We start from the raw sequence: 22,349 nt of genomic DNA on the forward strand, positions 1-22,349 counted from the left end.
TTCTTCAAAACTTTCCTACATTCCATACTTTAAATTATTTTAAAGGTAATACATGCATTAAGGAAACAATTACCCTTTTGTGTCGGTAAGTTATTAGTGTATATTTTTAGAAACCACTTTGTTGTTCCTTGTTGACTACCTCTGGAGGCAACTTGGACCTCTGGCGGGTTTCTTGGTTTGTTTCTGTTTTTAACTTTTTATTTTTTGGCGTGATGGTGGTGAAGGAGAAACGTCTTTCTTTTCACCAGCACATAAGACCCTGCCTCAACATGAATATAAGTAACTGGAATCACTGAATTATCCTCTCTATAGTATAGGCAAAATTAACTATCCATGTTAAAATACTGACGGAACTCTGTTTTTAAAACAAAACGCCTGCTGTCCTTAGGGGGGAAAGGTGTGTATATATTCAAGGTGTTGTGGCTAATACCGTACGGAATTGCCTAGGAGACCTAGGTTTCCTCTTGGCCACTGACTCCCTGTGGGACTGGCTCCTCCCCGCAAGGGAGGAGTGGGAGCGGCGGGGACGGGCGGGGTGAGGGGGGAACTCACGTCTTCCTAGGAACCAGATGATCCTTAAGGAATTTTTCAGTTTTCGAAACTTCGGTCTAGCTCTGAAAAGAGTAACAGCTGCAAAAGGGCTTTGTAAAGGGGGATATGTTGGCGTTTTTTATAATAATAAATTGCTCAGTCGTGTCCAGCTCTTTACAACCCCATGGACTGCAGCCCGCCAGGCTCCTCTGTCCACAGAATTTTCTAGGCAAGAATCCTGCAGTGGGTTGCCATTTCCTTTACCAGGGGATCTTCCTGACCCAAAGATTGAACCTGGATCTCCTGCACTGCATGCAGATTCTTTACCATCTGAGCCACCAGGGAAGCCCTATAATAATACTACGAAGGAGAAAAGTCAGAGTGGATTTGAATTGATTACATTTCAGTAAGGCGGCTCTAAGGGAGAAAACCACCCAGAAGGAGTGAACGGGTTAACAAACAGTTTTTTTTTTTTTTTTTAAAGAAAGCCAGTACATAGCCATAAAAGGATTCAGTTTTTCCAGTAATCCCAGGAGGGAGGTAATGCAGGATTCTTGTTCCTATTTTTCAAATGAGGAAACAGATTCAGAAAGCCTACGTGGCTTGACTCTTCTGCAGTCGGCCAATCATCGCCGCCCTAACTTCACCTCACTTCCCAGTTTAGCAAGCGAGTCCCCTCCGAGATGGCGGTCCCCGGTCAGTACAGACCCAAAGCCAGATCAAGGAAGGCTAACTTAAATTACTTATTAGTTCCGCCTGCCCTGTGCTGGCTCGGCTCGGCGCCCTCCACGCAGGTGCTTCCCGAGTCACGAGTTTAACTCGGGGGCCCGCCTCTCCTCTTGCTGATTGGTTAACTCTGGAGCTACTTCTGCCCTCTGATTGGTTATTACCTTTTCGGCTCTCCAACACCGCCAGGACCGACCGGATATTGGGGCCGGGTTTCCGCTTCCGCCTTCTCCCTCCTCAGGATTGTCTCTGATAGCAGGCGCAAGCATAGTGGCCGCTGCTATACGCGGTGTCTGCCGGTCGGTTGGTGTTTCTCTGAAAGTCGGTGCGGTCGAACTTCCCGCCATGGCTGAGTTAGATCCGTTCGGCGTCCCCGCTGGTGGTCCCGCCCTGGGGAACGGAGTGGCCGGCGAAGAGGACCCTGCTGCGGCCTTCCTGGCTCAGCAGGAGAGCGAGATTGCGGGCATCGAGAACGACGAGGCCTTCGCCATCCTGGACGGCGGCGCCCCCGGACCCCAGCCGCACGGCGAGCCGCCGGGGATTCCAGGTGCGTGCGGGTGGTTTCGGGGCGGAAGCGCTGCTCCGGAAACTCGGCCCACAGTGTGTCTGAGAGCTCTGTATAACTCTTGTGCCTCTCGGTCCGGGAGGTTGAGGAGTGCGGAGAGGAAACGAGCCCCCGGCTCAGTCATGCGAAAATCCAGGCTCGGCAGGCCTAGTCCGTCCGAAGAGTGTGTTTGAGCGCTCTTGGGCACAGACGGGCCGAAGAAGCCAAGAAAACAGGATGACAAGCTGAGGAGCCAGAGGAAGCCCATTCACTTCAGCAACTTTTCCTTGAGCAATTGCTGTGCCTTGAGCCTGGTCTCCGAGGCGCAACCGCATTGGCGCAATTGGGCCAGACTTAAGGCAAATCTGAGCCTACACAGACCAGTTAGTAGGAAGGAGGGCAGGCACACAGTATGTACACAGGAATGTGCAAAAACGTCAGCTGCAGAGGTCCTGGATAGAAGGGCAGATCTTGGCGATGGCAGTTTGGAGAGATAAAAGGAAAAGAGTATAATTGGACACACGGATCCCTTGGTCATCAAGCTTTCGGCAAAGGGAAGGAAGGGATGATTGCTGACTTAGTTCCTAGGAAGAACTTTCTTAGTGAACTAAGCATTTAGAGACTTAAAGCCAGATCTCTTTGACAGTGTAGTTGAGGTTGGTAATAGTGCAGTGGTCGGGGGAAAAAAAAACAACAGTACAGTTGTCAGCACTTCCCTTAGGGATTAGAGCTCTAGTTGGACATGTTTTCTTTTTCTCTCTTTTTCCTCCTCTCTCTCTCTCGCGCTCTTTTTCTCTGTCTCTAGTGGTTAAGATTCTGTGCTGGCCTAGACTGCTTGAGGGTGAGTTTAGCTTTGTGGTCTCACACAACTTATATAACCACTGCTATTGCCCTGCTTCAGTTTTCTTCTCTGTAAAAGGTGCAGATAAACACCACACAGGGATGGATTATATTGGAGAGCATCTGTAAAGTGCTTACACATAGAACCTGGTATGTTATTACTATACACAGTTCTTGCTGTGTGTAGTAATTGCTATACACATTATTCTAATGTGTATACACATTATTCCTTGGGAGTGGGTTGAGAAGGGTGTTACAAAGCCGATAGGCTTTGGGGTGCACTGAAGAAACAGATTTTAAGAGAGAACTCTGTATCTGATGTGTTACTGTGCAGAGGTATGCAGGCAGGAGGCAGTAACAGAGACTGAGGAAAGAGGAACATATCTAAACTCCCCCAGACTTGGGGAACTTCCATGAAGGATAGGATGGGCTAGGCCTGAGCCTTGGATGATGCCCTCAGTTGTTAGGAGATGGGGAGAAGAACCTAAGTTTAGAGGTGGGAGATAACCAGCCGAGTGAAGTGACTCCTGGATATTGAGGAAGAACAAATGGTTGGGAAAAGGCAGAGTCGAGAGCTGAGGAAAAGCCTTCAATCGTGAGGTCTAAGGATGGAGGAGGAGAAGAGAAGCGATCAAGGAGCTGCTGAGAGAGTAAGGCAGTGAGGCACTCATGGTAAGAGAGGCACGTAAATTCAAGGAGAGTGATTTTCTTGGTAGCAGTGGTGGAGGAAAGTTCAGGGAAATTGCAGGCATGATACTTAGTGATACTGCACATTTGCAGTGCCCCAGGTGCCCTGTACTTTCAGATCCATGCAGTAACTCTGCAGGTAGAGTGGTGGTGTCATTCTGTTTCAGGTGAGAATTGATCATTTTGGAAATTAAGCAGTGTTCAGAAAGTGGCAAGCTAATACGTGATTCCATAGGAATTCAGACCCAGGTCTGCCTGACTTCCAGTGGTTGGGGAAAATGGAAGTTGAAGTGGGTTTGGGATAGTCTTTCATCTCAGGAAAATTATTCTGGCCCTTATTTCTGTCTGGGGTCCCTAGAAAGTTTCCTTCTGGAGCATTAAGTTGCCTAGCTTAGCTGTCCTAATAAATCAGGGCCCTGGGGTGGCCTTTCTTCTGCATGTTTCTATAGCAACAGACAGTCCTTTCATTTGAGCCAGTTGAATGTCAGTAAATACAGTAGAAGAGTAACTAATGAAAGCTCAAAGGATTTGCCAAGGCTGGGTGAGTCTTCAGACCTAAAGGACAAGCAACATGTGACTTGGAGCTCTGGGATAAGAATTGTTGTGTCTGGAGCAGTGATCAAAGTCTCTCCTACTGCCAGTGGCCCTGGATTGGACTATATTAACTGGATAATTGTTGTGTTAACTATGATATATTAACCAGAAAGTAGGCCTGGCTGGACTAGCCATTGAAGCTTGAAGATTTATAGTTACTTCACTTTATAAATTTTATATAAAAATAAACTCCCAAGTGGATGGAAGAGAGGCTTTTTTTAAGTACCAGAAGTAAAGTAAATACCTTTTTATTTTCCTAAGAGTAGGAAAGGCCTTCGTCATAAGAACAGATAGAGAACTCATAAAGGAAAAAAAGCCTGATAATGTCTCATACAAGTTAAGTAGTTCTAGGTATTAACTATTATAAATCATACAAAAAGATAATGGGGAAAATATTTGTAATGTGAGAGAACAAATAATTAATACAGAAAGAATACTTAGAGATCAAAAGATAGCAGAAAATGGGCAAAGCTCAAGCAGGTTAGTAAAGAAGAAATTCAAATGTCAGGTGATTACCTTAGGATAGAAGTTTGGCACAACAAGGGCACCCTAATGTTTTTTTCCTGCTGTCACCTTAGCAAAAATTTTAAAACATGCTCAAACTCAAAAGTAAATTTAAGAGGGAAAACATTGTCACCAGTTACCTGCTCCTTCAAGAACACCTTACCTCTCAAGGAACCAGCCATCCACATATTTTAAGGTCATTTGTGAATTGCTGATACATAGAGATTTGTTGTGAGGATTAAAACTTAATGTATAGAAAGTGTTTAATTAACATTGTGCCTGGCACATTGGAAGCAATAAGTAGTGGGTGTTCTCATACTTAAAAAGTCGAGAATTTAATGATATAGATAAATGGATTACTAAAAGCATCTGTTATAGGAGTCTAATTTTGCTCAAAGAAATTTTGTGTGTATGCATTAGGTAAACTAAAAAAAATAGAAACCAAAGACTGAGTAATGAAATTATGTGGCCTTTTCTTTTGTCTCCATTTTCCTTTTTTTTTTTTAAGTGAGGAAATGAAAGTTTTCAAGTCTCCCAAAGCCAAGCAGAGGTTAATTGGGAGAAACAAGAGAATGAAGTTTATTTGGGAAATAGGCAGTTAAGTTGGATTTAATTATTATAGTTAGAAACCAGGAAGACTGGAGGAGTGGTTTGCAATCTCTGCCTGTTCAAAGGAAGGAATGTGGCTGAGGGCACCTTGCCTCTGGCTGCTCAGAAAAGCTCTGATGTTTCTGAGGGCCTTGTGATGGTGGCTCACACTAGCTCCTCTGCATTCCTTTTACTATTTTGGTTCTTGTATCTTTTAGGTTCATCTCTTCTCTTCCCTCTTACACAATAACACAGTCATGGTAGTTTGAAAACAGTTGGACAAAATATTAGAAGTCCTGCATAGTAGGCAGTAAAGATAAGTCAGCCAACAGATAAAGAATACACAGAATATGTAGGTGGACACTGCATTTTTGTGGTGCCTATATTGAAGCTTTCAAGAGAAGGCAGAGCAGGCACTCTGAAGGGCTGCTGTGCGGCCCTGTACAGACTCTCAGTGACAGGTGTTGGGTCAGGGCATGGATTAGAAACACGTGCTTATTGGACCAATCAGGTAACTTGAATTAGTGACACACAGAATGGGTTAAAAACATAAAATGGGGCCAGTGGGGACTGGCAGGTTGTCCAGAGCATGCTGCACATAAACGCTGCCTTCATTTAAGGAATGTAGGCCCAGTATTGCCGATTTCATTTAAGGAATGTAGGCCCAGTATTGCCGAATCTTGTCTGCACACCCTCCCCCTGCTCCACACACACACACACACACACACACACACACACACACACACACACACACACACACACACACACACACACACACACACACACACACACACACACACACACACACACCCCACACCCCCACACACACACACACACACACACACCCCACACACACACACACACCCCACACACACACACACACCCCACACACACACCCCCCCCCCCACACACACACGAAATCCTGATTTTGTGGAATTTCGTGATTAAGTACTTTGTATTTTCAAGAAAATATGTTCAGCCTGTGGACCTCCATTTTATACTGTATGGATTGAAAATCTCGAGGTCTTAGACATTTTTCGTATTTCTGAGATGGACTTTCTCAGTTAGCTCATGAGTAATTAATTGTGCTAGTAAGATCAGATTGTATATACTTTGAGTTTTTGTAACTTGCATCCTTGAAAACACTGATTTTATTTTGGTATGCCCAAATCTTATTGTTCTGAACTAATTCCAAGAGAACTAGAGGAATTGACAAGAAGTTTCAACTATAAGACCCTCAGGTGCCAAACCTACTCCAGCCAAAGGATGGAGAGTCCTGACCCCCAAGAAAGCACCTTGGTTGAAACACAAAGCTGCATATCTCTGGTTGCTGTGAAGGATTCTAGGCCACCCTTTCATACCTTTGCTTTCTCTAGAACCTTCATAGAGAAACTTGCTCTGTGAGGCACTTCTGCCAGGCTTCTAAATATTATCTCTGTAAGCCAGAAGATAGTCATGAAAAGCTTTTAGATTTGTCCACATTTTGGTGAAGTCATTTGTGTATAAGCACATCTTGGTTTCATTGAATAGAAAGTTGTCCATTGTTCTATCTGGTACCTTGCACGGGGATAGTGTTTAGTAACTTAGAGTACTTACAGCACATAATACTATGTCATACCTTATAACCCTTTGGCCCATCATTTGACCAGCACTCACTGACAGATTGAAATCTTATGTCTTGCAGATGCTGTTGATGGAGTGACGAATGGAGAATACTACCAGGTACAGACTCTGTACAACAACTTTGATGATGTTGAATGATAGTGTTGAGAGTCTTCCTTCTCTGTGATTTGAATTGACTGACCTAGAAAGGATACCACTCCTTTGACTTTCCTGGGTGTATTAGTAACTCGTATGTTACCTGCCAAAGTGGAAGGATTTGAAGAGAGACATTAATAGAGCATTCTTTTAAAATGTGATTGGCCTGGCCCTAGCGTTACCAACTTTATTCTCAGGAAATGACCCTTCATCATGATGGTGGCAGTGGCAGCAGTGGCTGACAGTGTGCCATGCAGTGTCAAACACTGTTTGTACTGAATTTTCTTTTAATTCTCACAGCAACCTGAGGGATCTATGCTATTGTTATTCCCATTTACACATAAGGCACACAGGGGAAACCAGGAGTTTGAAAGTAACAAAGGTAGTCTGTGGTAGGACCAACATTTGAACCATTTAACTTTTAGATTATAATGGGGGTGGGGGTGGGGGTGGCTGGTTTTTGTGATGACTACCATTATTTTCCCTCTGTGTTGTTGAGCTTTTGGTTATCAGCCCAACCTGTTTAGTTACTAAGTCGTGTCCAACTCTTGTGAAACCATGGACTGTAGCCTGCCAGGCTCCTCTGTCCATGGGATTCTCCAGGCAAGAATACTGAAGTGGGTTGCCATTTCCTTCTCCAGGGGATCTTACTGACCCAGGGACTGAACCTGTGTCTCCTGCATTGGCAGGCAGGTTCTTTACCACTGAGCCACCAGGGAAGCCCACCAGCCCAACTTGACTTGGGCTTAAATACAGAGAATTTATTATTTCATATACTTCAAAGAACTCTGATAGGCCAGGGGTCCTCAGACCAGGATTCTGACTCAGTTCTTCTAGGATTCTGGTTCCGCTAGCTGACTGTGCAGTTTTATACTCTTTCATGTTGGCAGAATGACTGCAAGCACTTGCAGGTCTCAACATGGGCGTGTCATACCATCTAGAACAGCATGGAGGTTTCTCCCAACCACTCAACAAAAGTCCTCTGTTTCCCTTTTGACTAGATGGAAGTAATCACTGTAGTCCAGGGAAACAGCTTGGTGCTTTGCATCTGCCTGGGTTTCTGTGCAGCCTTAACCAGTTAACTGTCAAGAAGAATGAGATTAGTCTTAATTGGTTTAAGCCAAGGGTGGACTAACTTTTTCTGTAAAGGACCAATATTAATAGTAAACCTTTTAAGCTTTGTAGAGTGTAAATTCTCTGTCAGACTGTTATATTGCTATAACATGAAAAAATCCATGGACAGTATGTAAATAAATGGGCATGGCTCTATTTCAATAAAATTTAATTATAAAAACAGATGGCTCAGCTGGCTGTAGTTTCCAAACCCTGGTTTAGAGCTTGGCCTTTAAGAGTGAGATGGAATAGGGTTCAGTCCTGACTCTCTCTCTTACTAGCTATGCATTTGGACATGTCATTTACCTGGGTCTCAGTTTAATCCTCCAGCTGTGCCATGGGAATAAAAATTTGCCTTGCAAGGTGTTTGGGAGATAAAGGGTTTATGTGGCTGAAACATGGAAGGTGCTAATAATAAGTAAATACTATTGTAAATAGTTTTCTTTCCATCTTTGTTTATAGTCTGCTGAGGTTAAGCTGGTAATATTCTCTAATTCAGTAGGTGAAATAATTCTCTAAATATTAGATTCCATTTGAATCTTTATCAGTTTGTTTACTAGCTCCTCAGTCTTAACCACTATAAAGAAGAGTCAGCTCCCTACCCACCCACTCCCTCCCACCCCCTGCCACATACACAGTGATTCACGTTTGCCTTCGTTTTTTTCTTTTTCTTGGTGTGACTGTACTAACTATGCATTTTCTTTTGGACTCTCTTTTCCCTAGAATTCACTGTATTTTGACTAGATGGTATTAAGTGAACTTTTCCCTGTATTGTATAATAAGCATTTGGAAGTGTCAGGTTCTAGTCCTTGTTGTACTGTGTATTTACCTTTGTTACTTTGAAGATATTACAGTCTCTGTGTCAAGTAAGGAAAGCAAAATTGATAATACTGTTTTCCGAGTAAGTCCATTACCCACTTCCCCAACTTTGTTATCTCCCACTCATGTCTCATTTAGTAGCCAGATAACAACTACCCTTGTGGATTGTAAGGCTTGAGTGCGTCACGTTGAAAGCTTACCAGCATGTAAGGCTGTGTTGTTGCTCCTGTACATTTAGAGCAGCCATCAGTGTGGCACGTAACCAGGGGTTCTAACTTGGGTGAAGGGCATATCTGAGAGGAGGTTTTGGTACTGATAGAGCACAACTGTGTTTTCTGTTAAGGAGAGTAATGGGCCGACAGACAGTTATGCAGCTATTTCACAAGTGGATCGATTGCAGTCAGAGCCTGAAAGTATCCGTAAATGGAGAGAAGAGCAAACGGAACGCTTGGAAGCCCTTGGTAAGGAATCCCTTTCTGTCTTTGGGTGTCTGTTTTCGGTGGAATAGTTGTCCTTGAGTCTACTGTTATCCATTTTTAACTCGAATTAGCCATAATGTCCTTGTCCAGTTTTGGGGAGGGTATCTTTCACAATGAGAAGGTCACACCACCACCTACATGAAGATGCTTCATCACAAGCCCAGAGTCACAAATGCATCCTCCCTTCTCGGGAAGGGCAGAGTGGTGGTGTGGAAAGAGTCTTGGAGTGAAAGACCGGGTTCCAGGCCGAACCATCACTCTTTACTAGTTGTGGGCACTTGGTTGCTCAAACCTTAGAGCCTGTTTCTTCATCTGTGAAGTAAGATCAGTGTTACCAACCCCAAGGGTAGTCTGAGATGGTATGTATGAAAGTGCTTCATAAACCTGAAGATGTTATATCCATGTGAGGGACTGCACAGTCCATTGACAATTTGAAGGCTGAATTTAAGGAAACGCTTAAGAGGAAAATGTAAGGAATGTTAGGAAATAATGTACAATTGGGTCTTCTTACCCTAACATCCCTGTGAGTTCTTATATTTTTATGGGTGAGGAGAATGAGGATCATAAGAAGAGTAAGTTTTTGAATCACACAGCTTAAAAGTGGTAGAATCAGAATTTCGGTTTAAGTCCGCCCTGCTTCAGAATCTATACCCATCTCTCAGCAGCATTGCACTTAGCTTACAGCATCTTGAGGGCAGGCCAAGCCTGAGGTCAGTGCCAGTCAGCCTGGCCTTTGGTGAAGAGCCTTCTCCATGGAGTGTCAGTTGTTGGTCAAGATTAGGAGAGACTTGGTATCTGTCTGTGGGTGTTGAAAAGGTGTGATGGGGCAGGGGATGTTAACCACGGAGTACTGTTCTCAACCTTTAATTAAAATTTCAGACACAGAAAGAGTAAAACATGCCTATTCCTTCAGGTTCAGTAGTGAACATTTTGCCATATTGGGCTGTCTTTGTATAAATGAGGTGTGTGTATAAATTTTTTGTTTGTTTTTATTTTCAGTATTTAAGTATTTATTTGTGTCAGGTTTTAGTTGTGGCAGGCAGGCTTAGTTACCCCGCAGCATGTGGAATCTTCATTCCCCAACCAGGGATGGAACTCGCATCTCCTGCATTGAAAGGTGGATTCTTAACCACTGGACCACCAGGGAAATCCTGTATATGTTTTATACACTAACGTGAAAGGGAAGTGAAAGTCGCTCAGTCATGTCTGACTCTTTGCGACCCCATGGACTATGCAGTCCATGGGATTCTCCAGGCCAGAATACTGGAGTGAGTAGCCTTTCCCTTTTCCAGGGGATCTTCCCAACCCAGGGATCGAACCAAGGTCTCCTGCCTTGTAGGCGGATCCTTTACCAGCTGAGCCACAAGGGAAGCCCACTCACATGCCCACACATTTATATGTGTATTGTGAATATACACATAATTTTTTTCTGATCCATTCAGATATAGACACCATTTACTTGACGCATAAATATTTTATTGTCCATCTAGAAATAGCAATATGTGTCTGTAACCACAGTGTCAGCATTATTATTCCTTATTGAGAATGACTGAACTAGTGAAAACATGACTCAGATGGTGTAACTGACACCTAGAAATAGGAAAGGACTTGACCCAGATCATACAGCCAATTAGTGTCTCTCCAGTGTAATTTATGTGGCTTTCCGAACAGCAGGCACACTTAATCTCTTAGCACTATTCAATAATAGTTTCTTTGATGATGTAAATGTTCCGTATCAGTGCTGTTCTGTGTGGTAACCACTAGCTGCTTGTGGCTAGTATGACTGAGAAACTAAATTTTAAATTTTATTTAATTTTAATAAGTTTAAATAGCCACATGAAGCTAGTAGTCACTGTACTGGATAGTATAGTTGTAAAAAGGTGAAGATTGGTCTTCGTGGTGCTAGCAGTGTTGCTCCTTGCTATTCTTCAAGTATCTCTTCTGAGTAGACTTTAAGGCAAGACTTAATTAGCAACTATTATTGCTACTGGAATCTTCTTCATGTTGCAGAACTCAAGATATATCTTTTCTCTTTCCCCAAAGTTTAGCAAAGTTGACTTGTACATGGAGAACAGTACACTTTGGTGTGTGGAAAAATTTCATTTTCTTTTTCAGTTAACAATTTGAGCTCTTTGGGAATATTCCACAAAGTGTTGTTAAGATGCCTTCCTGAGGAAAGTCAAATATTTGGCCTCATATTCCAATGGAATCGAGTTAAGTTGGTCTATGAATTAGGTCTTTCTGCAATTTCACCTTTTTCCCTTGCAAGAACTATGAGAAAGTGCAAGATGCTAAAAATAGATAAGCAGTATCCGTGGTTTTCAGCTTAGCTGTGGGAAGCGTTTTCCAATAATTTGCTGTGAACAGTAATGAGCATGACCAGAGAAGACAGCTGTCAGTGAACCCTGCTCTACCTTCTCCTTCCCAGATAGAAACAGGTTGTATTATAGCTTGGATCTTTGTTCCATCAAGCTAAGCATTTAAGAATTCTAAATTCTTATTGCCAGTGTTACTTCTTAAATCTATAAAAGCAAGAAGATGGTTTACAGACACTATTTTATGCATTAACTATAATCTGTGCAAATGGACAGAATTTTTGACTACTTTTTCAGAGATAAATTTCAGTATTTTGAGTCTAATATGTAATCTTTTTTAAAAAAAAAAATATTAAATGACACAAAAGGAAGATACTCCCCAATCCAAAACTAATTTTTTGGAAGTAATTTTACAACTCCTGAAAAGGAGCCCTTATATTTTAAATTTTTTTCATTTTCATGTCCACAGGGTGCCATTGGCCCACAGCATCTTGCCCTGCATTACAGCGCCCTCTGCTCCACATATACTTAATGCCATGGACAGACACACATCAGAAGTTTACTGTGTATACTTATCAGTGGAAAATTTTGAGTGAAATAATTCTCTTGAGCATTAGGTTGGTCACCTTCTGATAAGTTAGAAAACAGGGTAAAAGTTCTTTATACTAGGGAACTTTGGGGGAGTTTTTAGCTGCTACCAGGCTATTTCTAGTAGTTACAGACAGTGTTCTGCCAGTTGTTACTGCAAGACCTTTCTTGCAAAGGCCCTAAAATTGCCCCTAAAAGTGTCATTTCTTCCTTCAAGTTGTTTGCTTTCTACTCTCCTCCTCAAGGACACTCATTACATTTTGGGCTCTGACTGCACTGCCCAGACTCTAACCTGGATCACTGGTGCCCATCTGCTGGTCACAGTTGTGACTATTGCTGGGTCTGCTTCCCTTTCCATCCCTCCCTTTGGAGACAGCACAAGAAGAACGTGTGAGCTTTAGAGTCAAATCTTGGTGTGAATCTTGGTTCGGCCACTTACAGCTTTTGGGAAAGTTACCCAGACTTGCTGAGCTCTAGTTTTTCTCGCTGCTGAATATGGGACTAGTTTGCTTTCTTGGGATTGTTGTAAAATTAAATGAGATGTGTGTGAAATAACCTGCCAGAGAGGACATCCTTGAGAATGTGCTTAAAGTGAAGTATTAGGATGACTTCAGGTGTCAACTGTGGCAGTAGTATGACCTGTATTTCTTTCTCTCTACCATTTACTGACATGTGTCTTTAGCTCAGTATCTTAGGGAAGCTCATATTTAGTTGTGAGGAACTTCATAGTTGAGAGTCCAGTGTGGCAGGCCTAGGTGTGCCTTTGCCCTCTCTCATCTAGAACCTTTTGAAAAGCTATTAGTAATGATCCCTCACCTCACCCTGCAGTTCTCCCCATTGGAGTTTTTCTCTTTTACTTCTGTCCTAGCTCTGCCACAAACTCACTCTGCTGTCTAAGCAGGAGTAGATATTTTGTGCTCCCCTCAATTCCATCTATATTCTGCTTTTCTCTGGTTCTGGAATCATCTCTACCTCTGATGGATTTTCTAATATTGCCCTGCTCAGTAAATGTGCATCTGGTGAAGATAGTGCTGCCTTCTTAATGGTTCACGAAACCATTAATTATCGAACTTGGGGTGTGGAATATAGTTTGTGAGATTTTATTAGAAGATTATCTAATACGAATAGTCCACCCTGCCCTGGCAGCATTATTAAAGAATCATCTGTAGTTGCTTCTTACCCAGTTGGTGTCTCAAAAACCTTTTTAAAAATTAAGTCAGTATTTCCACCTCTCTCTACTCAAACCCCCAAACTAGTGACCCACTAAGGTATAGGTGGACTGGGATAAATTGTGCCAAAACGCCTTGAGTAGAATTGCTAATACAGAGAGCTGGACATACAAATGAGGAAAACAGAATTTTATCTTCCCTACTATTCGCCTTCTAACATGCACACGCACACAGCATGAGGTTAATAAGCCCCAAATAAATGAAGCGAACTTCAATTTGCATTTTGCTTCATTTGTATTGTCTCTCTTTTCCTTCCCTTAAAGATGCCAATTCTCGGAAGCAGGAAGCAGAGTGGAAAGAAAAAGCAATAAAGGAGCTGGACGAGTGGTACGCGAGGCAGGACGAGCAGCTACAGAAGACAAAAGCCAACAACAGGTCAGTCTGCGCTGCTTCTTGTACAGTCAGGTCCGTCTCCACCAGCCTTTGTAGGTTTTCAGCTGCTGCCTCTTTTAGTGTGAAATGTCTTTGCAGAATTTAAAAAATATATGTGAAACATGAAAGTTGCAAGTCTCTTGGGTCTTTAAAAGAGTAACTCAGCCTGTTTTTTCACCACCCTAGTTGCAGTGAGTCTAGCTCTGCAGCTGAGAGTTTAGTTAGTCTGTACCGCCTGTAATGGTATGATTCCGCAGAAGGCAGTGTCATCTAGTGGATCAAGTCCATGTCTAAAAACCTAACCATGAAATGAAAGGCCGCTTTCATCACTATTCCAGGATCTCAGTACTTGAGAGATGATTATAGACTCCGTCATGTCACCTCCCCTAAATACAGCTTAGACCTCTGAGGACTGCTCCCCAAAGGGTCTAGTAGTGGGGATGTGTGCTCTGTCATCAGGTGGCCAAAATGTTCCCACACAGTGACTTTAGGATTAAGGGTTCTCTGGGTGCTTATCATCTATATCTAATAAAATCTTGAGCTAACTTTTTAAAAATGCTCTTTTCTGAATTTCCACACTCAATGAAGGTTGAGTAGTTGCAGGGAGTAAACACAGTCACTCTCCTATGAGCACCGACCAGAAACTATGATCTTTAAATGCTCTGAGCTCGGAGTACACTTGGCGGCAGCTCAGAAAGAGAGGCAGGGGCAGCGCTGTTCGCCTGGGTGCAGGCAGTGGGCTTGCTTCCCCTGCCAGACCCGGAACTGGCTGTCACTTCATTGTTACTCCACTCACTTCAGTATCAAGATAGATCAGATTTGGCCTGGGGCTCTTTGTCCTTTTTGTGGGAAAGAACCTTTGTGCCCTTGTTTCTGGTAGCTCTTAGATGGGAATCTTCCAGACAAGAGGGAGCTGACCTCTTTGCCAGACAGTTGCAACCATTGTGGGGCAGCCACGGCAGAACAGGTGGCCTGTGTGTGCAGCAGCCTTCACTAACTGTCTCCTGCTGGCCATTCTTGGTTCTGTCACTCCCTCGGGCACCAGGCTTGAGCCTCTGTCCTGGCCACCTTCCTGTGGGGCATGGACTCTGCGGGCGTGCTGTTAGATTTCCCTCGAAGTTCTGTTGCAAGTATGGTGGGGCTGCTCTCTGGTTGGAGTTGAGTTGCTAAGAGTAGCGTTAGCTACCGCGGCTTCTGCTGAGAGGTTGTGCTCTGTTTGAAGCTGATGGGCCCAGGTTGCTTTATCATGTGCTCAGTCAGGATGACTTCCCCCGGGTGCAAGTTCAGATTTCGGAAGAAAGAAGGGTGGGTGCTTTGCACAGACACCGTGCGAGGCCCCATTTACTCTAGTGAGTTGCCTCAGGCTGGGTCTGCTGTAAGTACTTGGTAAAACCCGGCTGACCCTCCATGTTCAGGGTCCCTTTCTGCCTTTCCTGAGGGTTGCTGCTTTCAGGCCCTCTGTCTGGTGGGTAAAGAACAAAACAGGTAGAAGGGCGCCTGAGCTGATGTGTGGGGTTTTCCTTTTGTTCTGGTGCTGTGCTGTCCTGTTATCAACAGCTCCTTCATCTCAAGCTAGCTGCAAAGGAGTAAAAGCCTGACACACAAACTTTTGTTGTCTTAGTTATGCCTTGAACGGGAGTCATTAAACCGTTTTTCTCTCCCAGTAGAAGCAAACACAATTTGAAATTGATTAGGTTTAGGCCTTTGTGAAACTGAAAGGATTAGGGGTTTACAAGCTGCCCTGCCTTCCCTTTCCCTCCTACTCCTTGTGCCCACAAACTACTCTGTTTTTCTCCTGACTCACTTGGAAGTTACAATCAGGCTGTTCTTTTTGCTTTCTTTAAATTTCCACAAAACACCTCCTATGTATAAACCAAAATGGGAGCAAAGCAAGGGTCTGTGTGAGTTTAAAAATAAATTACTAGAATGTCTCTTCAAATAAATATGTGAGCTTAGGTTAATGACCAGTCATGACTGTCCTTAAAAACCTCCCTCCCACTCCTATGCCCCAAACTCACTAGGGAAAGGACAGGGTAAGACTCCCTGAGGGAGGCTCCCTGTCCACCCATGCTGGGCGAGGGGGGCTGGCCAGTCCAGGGATTGAGCCTGTCCCCTGCTTTGTAAACTCCTCCACCCAGCTCACCCCCTTTCCTCCTTGTCCCAGAGTTCCCATTTTGACCCATTCCAGTGTGAGAGTTAAGGAGGGATGAGGTGCTGGTTTCTGGGCTGTGCATCGTCAAAGCAGTCGAGTCTGGCAGGGACTGAGTGGACAGACAGTCATGTTCAGGGACCCACAGTTCACTGGTGCCGGAGCCAGGACCCTTGTCTGCAGGTCTCTCATTGGTTGCCTCCAGCTGCTTTTTTCTTTAAGGTGCCATTTTGAGATGACTATATGTTCCCAGGATACAGAAAATTGGTCCCAGCCAGTCAATGTGGGGAAGCAGTAGTTGGATAATCCAAGATTAAGCTGGCTTTGGGCCCTAGCGTGTCTGGTGTCTGGCAGCATTGGTGCCCCAGGGATGTTTACTGAGGCTGGCAGAAAGGGGGCGTGGCTTCCCGAGCGTGGACTAGCTGAGGAGCAGCAGTAACTACGGAGAAGAGATCCAGGCAGCCTTGGTTGTGAGTTCTGCTACCCCTGTTGCCACTTGATGCCGAACAGGTTTGCTTCATCTTGAGGCCTCCCTTCCCTATCATGTCATCTGTAAAGTGCAGGGGAAACATTCAGTGTCCCTAGGTTGTTTGGGGTTTAGGATAGAACGGACACAACGTCTCGTCAAAGGGCTCAGCCCATCAGTGGATACTTAGGAGATGCTCGTCGTTGCTGGGGTAAGACCTGGGAGTGAAGTTGACAGCACTGTCTGGAGAAGCTTGTGGGGAAGGTCAGCAGGGGCCTTACCTGCAGAGTGTCAGTGCTAGAACCTTCTCTGGGTTAGGATGGAGCCTTGGGAGCAGCTCACCAGAGCACTTGTGCCTCTACTGTGGATTTGAGATGTTTCTGCTTCTCAATGTTCTCTCTTTTTTCCTGCCTGCTTGCCTGCCTTTTGGACCTCTTGCTGTCTAGGGTGGCAGATGAAGCTTTCTACAAACAACCCTTCGCTGACGTGATTGGTTATGTGTATGTTGCAAAACTAATTCCTTTTCTTGTTTTAATTCCTACTTTTTGTTTAGAGTTAATGCTCCTTTTATGTCACAAGTTGCTTTGCTTTTTAAATTATTTCAGATTGGCACTGTGGGGCTGCCTAAGAGTTGATAAGCTGGGGGTATGTTCCATTATCACAGAATCACAACTCTCTGCAACTCTGGTTGCCGTTTTTCATTTTGGGGTTTTGGAGAGAAGGAAGCTAACGCTTAAAATGAGGGTCATTTGTGATCTCATCTGGGAAGGTTTTGGAACTGGGGATTGGGGACTCTGACCTCTTGTTGCTGCCACGCTGCCCGATGTGGGAAGGGGAGGGGGAGGGGAAAGTCCTGGGTTAGGAAGCCAGTGTGGGCAGCATTTTCCACACTTGATTCCTTTGAAGAACTTGGGGTTGGTTGCCTCTCCCTCCCGGCAGAAGAGTCAGAGCAGAGGGGACTGTCTCCTCTGGGGGTCTGCAGTTGTTTCTCTGTGGCCTCATATCAAAAATAGTTGTTCAGTTGCCAGCTTCTGATGTCCTGTCCCCGACACTGACATAGAGAGACCCCCAGCTTTGAGGTCAAGATAGCCAGATAGCCAAAGCTGTCTGATACAGGCCATGGTGGCTTTTACCCCAAAGAAAACTGCATCTTCTCGGGGAGAATTTGTTTTTAAGAATTCCTGTTATCAAAGCAGTATTGCTGAATTGTGTTTCCTCCTTTTAGGACCAGCCTCCTAGTCTTTTGGCATAAGGGAAGTGAGGGTGGAATGGAGGAAGAGAAGAACTTGTGGGGAAGGGTAGACCACAGGCTGAGGTCTGTAGAGCCTCTTAGGACCTTGACTTTGAGCTTGTCAACCAGTTAGGAGATAGAGCTGAGTTTCCTGGGCCCCTGGGTGCATTTGCAATGAGCCTTGTGAAATGCTGGACTTACAGGTGGTGTTGGGTTTGCTTTTTGCACATTCTCTCTGGAGTAGAGATGGAGAATAGAAAGGTTGAGTCTGGGTTTGCTGGGCAGCAAGGTAGCCCAGCAAAGCCAGCTGCACATCCCTCAGAGTACAGAGTGGCAAGGGCATGTCTAGCTTACTGACCATCTGCATTGAGCTCATTCTCATTTTCTGTATCTGACCTAAAGTTTTTCTCGTTTTTCTTCTCTTCACCTTTAAGCACAAACATAAACCATCCTTGCTACAGCCTAGAACAGTTAAGTAAACCTTCCTCACTGCCCCTGTTTGTGCCATGAAGTCGAGTGTTGTAGTGGCTCTGGGCTTCAGCGGTGTTTGCCACGGCCATCCCTGTGAGAGTGCCACCCCTGTCCCCACAGACCAGTCATCTCCATTGCTTTCGCTTTGCCCGTGATGCCTGTTGGAGTAGATGAAATAGTGTGTCTTCCCTTCTCTTACCACTGTCCTTTTAGCCTGTAGCTCCTATGAGTTAGTTCCCAGCTGGGGATGGGCTAACTTTGGTGTGAACGAATGTTGGAAGAGCATCCTACCAAAAAGCAACTCAAACTGATCGGCTCTCAGTCCCTAGGTGCCCACCCCTGCCAGAGTGTCCCGAGAGGCCCACGGCACCTGGCTGGAGGGAAAATGGCAAAACTTCTGGCTGAACTGGAGAATGTCTTAACAAACCCTTCTAGAATGGCTTTAGTCTCTAGTGCCTGCTAGCATGGGTACTTTGTCTTGAATTCCTTTTTGATCTGCCCTATTTCTCTCCAGCCTTTGGAATAAATCCAGAGGCTATTGTGCAGAGTGACCTGTGGGCTTCTTTCAAAGTCTCTAAATTTACTTGAAATTCAGTACAGTCCAACATAAACTGCTGTCCAAGTTCTTGGCCAGCCTGCTGCTTTGCCCTTGCAAATGAAGGCAGTGAGTAGCTGGCTAAGGACTTGCTTTAATTCTCTGTATCAACAGAGAGGGAGAGAGCCCTGAACCAAACACCTGTATTCCAACATTTTACCCAGCAGTCCGGGCACCCTGTGCCTAGGAAAGCTGGCCATGTGTCTGCTCCTGAGTTTGACCTGGGCCAGGGCTGTTAGTCTTCGGAAAATCAGAATGCTTTTAGGTCAGGCATACAGAGGCAGTTGTTTCCATAACAAGGTAGCCACTAGGTAGCTCACATAAGGAGTCTGCGTTAAATGAGCATCTTTTGTTGTTGCTTCCAGGGCAGCAGAAGAAGCCTTTGTAAATGACATTGAGGAGTCGTCCCCGGGCACTGAGTGGGAGCGGGTGGCCCGGCTGTGTGACTTTAACCCCAAGTCCAGCAAGCAGGCCAAAGACGTCTCCCGCATGCGCTCTGTCCTCATCTCCCTCAAGCAGGCCCCCCTGGTGCACTGAAGAGCCACGCTGTGGAAACACTACATCTGCAATATCTTAGTCCTACTCAGTGAAGCTCTTCATGGTATTTGGATTAATTATGTTGAGTTCTTTCGGACCAAACCTTTTGTCTTTAGAGTTGATCATTGTTTGTGATTGCATGTTTCCTTCAACTGTGTTCTCCCTGGCATTCAAAGAGGAGGGGAGGTGGCGGCAGAGGAAGGGAGGGAGGCCTCCCAACGGCAGCCAGCCTCAACCTATGCTTTGTGCATTATTCTGAGAATAAATTTTCTGTTCCAAGAAATAAATATGAAGCTTCATTATTGATCTCAAGGTGTGCTGCAGTTGGGAGTGAGGTCAGTGAGGAATTTCCTTTTATCCTTTCTAGGGCTAAGGAGGCACAGCCATTGGGTGCCACCCTGCCTTGAACTGAAACAGCTCTGAGTTTCTACTGTTTGTGGTAGGAGCCTGTGGATGTTTCCATATGAAAGGGGAGTTGGTTGGCTAAAAGTTAACCTCTCACTGCCCACTGAAGATAGAGCTATGAATCCCCTCACCACCCTGGACATTTTCTCCCAGGTGGCTCTTGTTTGTCACTGTCCCTGACTATAGAAGCCCGGGTAGTGTATTTCAGCAGGGTTCTCCCTGGGCAATAGAAACTAGTGAGACCCTTACTCCCTTTGGATTCAGCCAGGAAACCTGAGTCAGGATGGCATGAGCATGCCTGGCCCTATTTCGCTGAATCCCTGTAGTACACACTGAGATCTGTGCCATTCCTAGCACTTTGCTCATATTCCTGTTGTCAGATCCTTCATCTAGACCTTGCTGGCCACTACAGTAGCTACAGTGGCTATTTAAATCAGTCAGAATTAAAAATACAATTCTAGCCCTAGCTCCTTTTCATATGTGCTGTGGCCACATGTAGTTAGGATGCATTTGGATTGCACAGGGCAGACTATGGAACATTTACATTATCACAGAACATTCTGGACCACACTGATGCACATAACAGGTATCTGTAGGAGACTGTACTCCATTTCAGGCATCAACACATTCACTATTTGCTCTCACAACCTGTCACATTATAGGTGATGGATCGAGTGACTAATAAAACTGTATTTCAGAAATCTGCTAGTTACCTGATACTAGTTCCAGGATGCAGACTGATTGTAAACATCTGTAATGCCACACTCAGGAGGTGTGTGAGCAGGGTTAGGTCTTACCATTGCCCAGAAGGAAAGTTCACTGTCTCTTCCATGGTGATTATGTCTGGAAGGGACAGGAACATTTACATTTTTGCCTGTCTTCCCCTCGCCAAGCTACTTAGTTGGGCATCCCTTGATCTGGGCTGCATTTCTGGTCTTATTGCTCTCCCTCCCCTTTAGCCACCTGAGATTGCAATCAAGCAATTGTTGGCTGCTCTCTTCACCAACCATTTGTTGCTTCTAGGCCTTGCTAATGTCATTGAAAAGATCACAATCGGGTTTAAGAAGTAGCTCAAAGGCCAGTTACGTGATGCCTTTCCCCTGAGCTCCCATGACCCTCTACGTGGGACAGCTTACCTTTTGATAATGTCTTGATGGTGTCATCTGGCCTGGTTTTGTGTCTCACATAGGATGGGTGTCTTGAAGGTAGATGTGGCAGTTATGTCAGTAAAGTCTGACTTTCTCCAAATTAAGGGTGACTGCATCATATGACAGAAGTAATGCTATATGTTTCCAAGGCTAGGTTGTAAAGGGTGACATAGTTCACGGCTGGTTTGTTGGAACAAACAAGCTGGTAGTCCTTGAGCCACCATGTAAAAATCTCTACTACCTTGAGGCCACCATGCTATGAGGAAGCCCAAACCAGCCTACGTGGAGAGACCCTAAAACAACAAGCAAAGAGAGATGCATGGCCAGCCCTGTTCCAGCCCCAGCCACTGCCTAACTGCAAGCACATCAGATGCCCTGAGTCAGAATTGCCAGGTAGAGCCTTTCCAAAATTCCTGACCCACATAAACCGTGAGAGAAAATGATTACTGTTTAAGCCTCTTAAGTTTTGAGGTGGTTTGTTACACAGCAGTGGTAACTGAATTTTCTATAATGTCTACATTACCCACATGGGGCTTCATAAAAAGGAAGGAGTTGGTCCAAGAACTCAGTGAGTGCTCAGCATTTAGTTTCTGCACTTAAGCAAGAAAAAGAATAAAAAATACCCACATTGGAAAGGAAAAAATAAAACTGTCACTATTTGCAGATGACATGACTTTATATACAAAAAACTCTAAAAACTCCACCAAAAAACTGTTACTAATAACAACTAATGAATGAATTTGTAGGGTATAAAAACAATTAGAGAAATTTGTTGCATTTCTGTATACTAATAACAAGTTGTCAGGAAGAGAAATTAAAACAGTACCATTTACAACTGCATCAAAAAATAAAATACCTAGGAATAAATATAACCAACACTAAAAACTATCAGACACAAATGAAAGAAATTTAAATAGACTTGATGCTCATGGACTGGAAGAATTAATACTGTTTAAATGTCCATACTACCCAAAGCAATCTACAGGTTCAATGTAGCCTATCAAAATTCCAATGGCATTTTGTTCACAAAAATTAGAACGGTCCTAAAATTTGTATGGAAATACAAAAGACCTGAATAGCCAAAGCAATCTTGAGAAAGAACAAAGCTGATAGCATTACTCTCCCTGATTTCAAATCGTATTACAAAGCTATAGTAGTCAAAACAATAATTGGCATAAAAACAGACAACAGGGATCAATGAAACAGAATAAAGAGTCCAGAAATAAACTCACACGTATATGGTCAGTTGGTAGAACTACATCAAACAAAAAAGCTTCTGCATGGCAAAATGAAAACTATCAACAAAAAGACAACTTACTGAAAGGGTGAAATTATTTGCCAGTCATATATACAATAAGGGGTTCATATCCAAAATATATGAAGAACTCATATACTCAATGCATAAAACAATTTAAAAATAAGCAGAGGATTTGAATAGACATTTATCCAAAGAAGAGATAACATCTGGCCAAAGGGTAAATGAAAAAGGTGCTCAATATCACTAACCATGAAAATGAAAACCACAATAAGATACCACCTCACATTTCTTAGGATGGCTGTTATCAAAAAGATAAGTAATAACAAGTGTTGGAGAGAAGGAGGAGAAAGGGAACCCTTGTACACTGTTAGTGAGAATGTAAACTGGTGCAGCCACTATGGA

At 44.1% G+C, this 22,349-nt stretch overlaps 2 protein-coding genes across 9 annotated transcripts in view; one reads left to right on the forward strand and one right to left on the reverse strand.

Moving 5' to 3' along the window:
- The window catches only part of GNE (glucosamine (UDP-N-acetyl)-2-epimerase/N-acetylmannosamine kinase), a 94,584-nt gene that overhangs the window by 35,050 nt on the left and 37,185 nt on the right, over positions 1–22,349 (reverse strand). The window lies entirely within an intron of this gene.
- On the forward strand, positions 1,487–19,423 carry CLTA (clathrin light chain A). 8 transcript variants are annotated; one of them, XM_081510028.1, is made up of 7 exons: positions 1,487–1,804; positions 6,699–6,736; positions 9,048–9,165; positions 13,579–13,690; positions 16,749–16,802; positions 17,968–18,003; positions 18,965–19,423. In XM_081510028.1, exons 1-7 carry the CDS (start codon positions 1,603–1,605, stop codon positions 19,134–19,136), a joined length of 732 nt encoding a protein of 243 aa, XP_081366154.1. In that variant the 5' UTR covers positions 1,487–1,602; the 3' UTR covers positions 19,137–19,423. The 8 variants fall into 8 exon arrangements, with proteins under 8 accessions (XP_081366154.1, XP_081366165.1, XP_081366177.1 ...); XM_081510039.1 differs by lacking the exon at positions 17,968–18,003; XM_081510051.1 differs by lacking the exon at positions 16,749–16,802.

Source organism: Giraffa tippelskirchi, chromosome 1, assembly GCF_054371585.1.
Source record: "Giraffa tippelskirchi isolate mGirTip1 chromosome 1, T2T-mGirTip1v1.2.pri, whole genome shotgun sequence".
NCBI classification, from domain to species: Eukaryota; Metazoa; Chordata; class Mammalia; order Artiodactyla; family Giraffidae; genus Giraffa; species Giraffa tippelskirchi.